Source organism: Branchiostoma floridae, unplaced genomic scaffold, assembly GCF_000003815.2.
Source record: "Branchiostoma floridae strain S238N-H82 unplaced genomic scaffold, Bfl_VNyyK Sc7u5tJ_488, whole genome shotgun sequence".
Classification (NCBI taxonomy): domain Eukaryota; kingdom Metazoa; phylum Chordata; class Leptocardii; order Amphioxiformes; family Branchiostomatidae; genus Branchiostoma; species Branchiostoma floridae.
The window spans coordinates 14,337-20,521 of NW_023365880.1; the positions used below are offsets into that span (position 1 = coordinate 14,337).

At 38.6% G+C, this 6,185-nt stretch overlaps 1 protein-coding gene across 1 annotated transcript; it reads left to right on the plus strand.

Moving 5' to 3' along the window:
- Positions 1–2: 2 nt before the first annotated feature.
- On the plus strand, positions 3–5,393 carry LOC118408879 (acid phosphatase type 7-like; the record flags this gene model as incomplete). The annotated part of the gene is given in 11 exon segments (XM_035809739.1): positions 3–28; positions 386–483; positions 711–776; positions 1,104–1,221; positions 1,747–1,857; positions 2,127–2,187; positions 2,301–2,368; positions 2,672–2,743; positions 3,216–3,353; positions 3,684–3,796; positions 4,834–5,393. Coding segments are annotated over 10 exon segments (851 nt in total), but the record flags the coding sequence as incomplete, so codon positions are not given.
- Between the last annotated feature and the right edge of the window lie 792 nt (positions 5,394–6,185).

Genomic DNA, 6,185 nt, shown 5'->3' on the forward strand with positions numbered 1-6,185 from the left:
AGGTGACTTTGCCTATGACATGAATGATGTAAGTAAAACACTTCTACTTAAAATGGTAGTTACAATTCCGTTTGTTTAGTAATACACTTTTCCGTTTGTTTAGTAATACACACATTTTCAGTTTAGTAATACACATTTTCAACTTGCTGTCAAACATTCTACAATATTCAGTAATGTTACAGGCATACACTGTATGACTCTACTCTACTCTACTCTCTACTACTACTACAAGCAAAGGCATCAGTACACTGTCTTAAAATAGATGTAAAATTACCCCAAACATCTTTTGTCATGTTTCATAAAATACACATTTTTGGTACATACTGCAGTTTGCTCTCCTACTAGCAGATACAGTATGCTAACTCTGTCTTGAATACATCTACAGAAAGATGGAGAGGTTGGGGATGCCTTCATGTCGCTGATCCAGCCTATTGCTGCTTATCTCCCATACATGACATGTGTGGGCAACCATGAGATCGCATAGTGAGTTTGTACTTAATTGTGATGTATGATCATCGTCTGTGATTGGTAAGATTTTATGAATACACCGTCTGTCTTGTCATGCCAAGCAGTGATGTACAAAAGAAGGGGCTTGTTCGGGCTGTGTAGCTTTGATTGCAATACATTTGGTTTGAGGTGAGTTTGTAGTTGTATAAAGCGCAGAAAATTAGATTTTGCCACTTTAAAATTGTTCCTCTTTCTCTCTCTAGCAACTTCTCCCACTACATCAACAGGTTCACCATGCCTGGGAGTCATGACAAAGACATGTTCTACAGGTAAGACTAAGAGATGGACAGAAGTAGTGTGATGCACCAATAATCTTTTAACATTCAGCCTAGCTAAGGTAGCCTGTTTAGCATGGAATATGTATTGGTTATGGGGTTTGGCAAGTTGACAGCACAGGATACTGCTGAAGATAAATCCTGCTACAAGATCTTCTGCTTGTTTCCTACATGTTTCACTGACTGACCTTACTTAACCAAATACTCTTCTATTACTCTGGTGACCATGACAAATCTAGGCACCTGCAAGATGATAATGGTTGATGGATATACAACATTTTGGAATAAAGAATCTCAACTTTCTTTTTCCCGCAAACTAAGTTTCAACATTGGACCAGCCCACATCATCTCCATCAACACAGAGGTGTGGTACTTGGATGAAGAGGGCAGTAAGGACAAGGTGATCAGGCAGAGGGAGTGGCTGCACAGAGACCTGGAGGTGGGTGCTTACAGTTTGGTGGTGCCCATAGGGCCTTTTTGGAGTTTGTCTTTTGTGAAAGGACGACCTATATATGATATTTTCTTGGAATCACCCAGAATACTTCTGGTACTGGTAATACTTGCCCATGGTCAGACTCTTTATATTTTTTAAAACCAAATACACTGTACTGTTTACTTTCACGAAAGGAAAACATATTTCTTTTGCTCTGTTTCTGCTTCCCTTTCAAACACATATGATCAATAATCTGGACCAGATTGTCACCATGGCTGCCAGAGGTTTGATAGACACCCTGTGGTATTTGATAACATAATGTAGTAAGTGGCAGGATAGAGCTGGCCTGGAGGTGCTGGTCACCCTGTATAAATGTTTTTTTTTTAATATAATAAAGGATAAACTGAGCAGTAGTTTGTTAGGCTAGACCATGTAAAGGTTAAGTTTGACATGTATTGCTTACAAATGTGAACTTTCTTGTTCTATTCATTTTTCTGACCTTAAATTACGGTATGTATTTATGTATGTCAGGCTGCAAACACAGCAGGACAGCGTCAGAAGCAGCCATGGATCATCCTGATGGGTCACAGGCCGATGTACTGCTCCAATGTGGCAAAGGACTGTATCATGGATGAAAGCTTTGTAAGTGTATCCAAAGAAAAGTGCAATTCATATTTTATCATTGGCTTGCAACCCTTGTGTTTTTGTTATTACTGTAATACATGGATGTTTTACATGACTGTATTAAATGTATCAAACTTGTTATTTCACACTTTATTGTATTTCACTCAAAGCAATGTTTAGCTGCATTGTTTTAAGACTCTAGCTCCTTGTTGAAACATTTCATTTTAAGGGCTTATCCCTGTGTGATTTACAAAATGTAATTTTAACATTTCTTGTTTCCTACTTAGGTAAGGCAGGGTATACCAAAGCAAGGCATGCCAGGGATAGAGGATCTGTTGTACAAATATGGTAAAGTTGTATGATATGTAATGTAATATTTTCTAAATTTGGCATCAATCTTGGTTCATACCTGATTTTACATGAGCCCCATATTCTTAACTTGTCCCTTTACCTCCTTACAGGTGTAGATCTGACCATCTGGGCTCACGAGCATTCCTATGAGAGACTGTGGCCAGTGTATGATAAAATGGTACTCAGACTCTACCTTTTAAGACAATAGTGAATGCTTCGTCTTTGAGTAACTAGAACAAAAAGTAGACTCTGGGCATAGTTCATCAGTAACATACTACACATCTTACTGGTAATCTTCATATTAAGGCTACTACAATCTCTTACTGCCAGGGCCTCCCAATGCAAGGGGGCCAATCAGTCGGGCTGGGTGCTGGGAGTTATTGCTTCTCTTGATAGAATATGGAAGTAGGTTGTCCAACTGTCATGTTTTAACTTGCTGTTGATACATATTTTATATTCATGTTGCTCCTGCCTCCACCAGGTGATGAATGGTAGTGAGAGCCAGCCCTACACAAATCCTCAGGCACCTGTCCACATCATCACTGGGTCTGCTGTAAGTCAACACTCTTCTGTTCTTAATCAGACCACCTGTTTTAGTACAAGATTTTATTGAATGTGCATGGTATCGTGTTTGCGTAATGGTTCAGGTGTTTGGCCCTGAACCCAGAGGCACTACATTCAAATCTTAACATGCCACTGATGTTGTGCCCTTGAAAAAGGCACTTCCTCACCCCACCCAAGTCTTAAAATAGGTACTGTACCTGACTTTGGTTGTGAACTGGGTATGTTACCAGTAAAAGCTTTAGAAGAAGAGGGATTGGTTCCACCTTCCCATACTGTGACCAAGACACAGTGGATTACCTCCCACTGTCCCTATGACCTTCAGAAAAGGCTATGTAGCCTTTTTTACATTGGTGTATGACAGGTTGCACAGTTCAGTGCTGATCCAGTAATGGATCAAAACTGCTGCAGTTGTTGTTGAGTTTTAGGTGCAGTAAAGACTTATTAATGTACATGTATTTTAGGGCTGCAAAGAGAGGCTGACGCCATTCGTCCCCAACCCTAAACCATGGAGTGCTTTCCGTCTGGATGACTATGGCTACATCCGAATGACAATCGTGAACTCAACACACCTGTACCTAGAACAGGTGTCAGATGACCAGGTGAGACAGCCACCTTTGAACTAAAATTGAATTACAGTACATGTATATGTATATGACTTTGTGACTTCATAATACATCACATCAGTCCATGGATTTTTTTCTTTATCATGGTATGGTTACCAAACATTTTCTGGTGCATTGAACATCAACAGGTACTGACTGCAGCTGTATAGTTTGTAGTATATGTACCTTAAATTTCCTTTAACATGAATGTAGCAACATAGCTTTTGAGTACCAAAAAGTTGTAGTTGTACATGAAAACTTAGATTCGAGGGATCATATATCCAATCATTCATTACACTCTGTCAAATGCTTACTTGTCTCTTTCAGGATGGACTTGTTGTTGACAGCATGAACCTCATCAAAAACTCTCATGATTCCTACTTCACCAGGAGCTACAATGGCAACAGGAGGAACTTATAAGGGAGAGGGAAGGGTGGGTGGTCAGTAGTGGTGCGTACCGGTTCGCCGAACCGGACTTGGACTTGCTATAACTTTCGGTTCAAGTCCGGTTAAAACCGGAACTTCAAAAACCGGTTTTCTGGAAAACCGGAAATCTATTTCTTGTTGTATGCTAGTAACATCCAAAAACAACGCTAGATGCCTATGTAACTTTTTAATCGCAGCCAACAGGCCAGAAAATAACGTATTTCTGCGTATTGTCCCACCGCCATAAGCCAAGCACATGGTCGCGCCGCGGCAACCTTCTTTCAAAATCCGGCAACGCGGCAAAAATGACAGGTTGACTTTAGCAATATTACCCGTGAAAATAAAGCATGTGGATTTGTTTATCTCCTGGTATGTGTTTTAAGTCCCATTTCTTCTAAAAATGAAGAAAATTCCAAGATAAACAAGCTAAAACAAATCTCGGGCGCGGCGACTGTAAATGACATTTGCCGCTTGCCGGGATACTTCACTGAAAGCATGGGTGAGTAGCTTTTTAGAAAGAAACACCGGCACGTTCTATTTTAGAAAAAGTTTTAAGTTCATGAACTTATGTTATACCTCCTGCATTTATCTTTGTAACGAATAAATTTAAAATTAATTTTACGGTTGAATGTAGAAGATAAAAACACCGCACGCATAATTTCTACCCGCATTACAGTAGGCTATCCCATTGACCCCTATGACCTCGCAAGCGCCATTTTGAAATTTCGGCCGTCAAAAAAACAAGCGGAAAATGTCGAATTTTGCCGTGATTTCCCGATAGTTTTTATTAAAAATCGATGTTTCTACACCTTTGAAAATGATGCAGTCGTCTTTGGCAATATTTTGATAGCATGCGGCCCAGCGGCGGGCGCCGGATACGCAAATGGGTCGCCGCAGTAGAGCAAGTCGCTTTATGCTTGTGTCTAACGTTAATTGGGAAACTTTAGCGACCGTAAAAAAAACGGACTTATAAGTCCGGACCTGAACCGGAATCTTTGGACTCGAGTCCGGACCTGAACCGGAATGTGAGCTTCGGTACGCACCACTAGTGGTCAGTCAACACTAGGGGGTCCACCATTTTAATGAACTAACTTGAGTCCAATTTTTTTAATGACCACTGTTGCCTTCTTCTGGATCAGTACTGATAACCAATCATTTCAGACTGTAAACTCGTGAGAGTTATAGACGTGTGGTCTTATTGCCACGTGATCTTGCTGATACGTGACATCAACAATTTGTTTCTTGGGTACTTTTGTAATATCTGAAAGAGCCTCAAAAACACAGATCACTAATCACCAGGTCTAGCTGTGTACAATTTTAGTCACTGTTATATACATTTGTATGTACAAGTTTTGAGAAACATATATTCTATGTGTGCTATTCAATAATGTATGGTTGGTAACCTTAATGTGCTGTATATTTTTTGGTCACATCAATTTTAATTATAGTATAATGACATATTAAATGGTTTTATCAGATTGAAAATAAAGGGGTTGATGGGAAATACTAGTAATGTAGTTACATGATACAGTGGGAAGGGAAGTTACAAAATATGTTCAACTGTACTTCAATTAATGTTGCTACTTAATAAACATTTCTGATGCATTTTACTATTTGCACTACTTTTTTTTATCTATTACAACATATCAACAATCAAGAGACAAATGTACTTCATTTCATAGATTTTTTTATTTCTAAGATACCTACACAGGTGTTTGGAATATATCTAAAATGTTTGCACCATAACCTTGAACATAAAAATCTACTCACTTACTGTACCGATAGAGTATAATTGAACTATAGAAAAAACTATTTCTGTTTGGTAGCAGCCATCAATTCGATTTCTCATACAATAGAGTAATGCAATGGAAATTAAGTTTAGATAAGCATTTGTAAATTGTCCCACTTTGCTCTCCTTCAATTTGAATTCTCCTTGGCAAAATATACAGCATAATTCATCATTTAATCTCTTTCCCTCTTAACTAAGAAACTACAGTATTAACACCCATAGAATAATTATTCTTCTGACAGTTAACCATTATACATAGATGTATAAGATTCTTGAATTACTTTAAATATAACCACCTTAAAATCCAGATTACTGTTTCTAAAATGTAATCTTAATATAGATAACATTGACATACATTGATAAAAGGTTCTTGTTCATTGACTTGATCAGTATTACTGAGTAAAAACTGTAAGGCACAGATGGATTAGCAGCATTCACTTCCTTGGTAACATAGGATTACCATTGTTAATTTCTCAGATCAGACAAATCTGTAGCCACATACAGACTATCAGTATCAGCACTGGAATGATTTTGGACACTCTTCCTTCTTTGCAAATGCAATCTGCACTCACGTCAAAACTACCTGTGCTGTACCAGTTTGGGGCACACTTCCT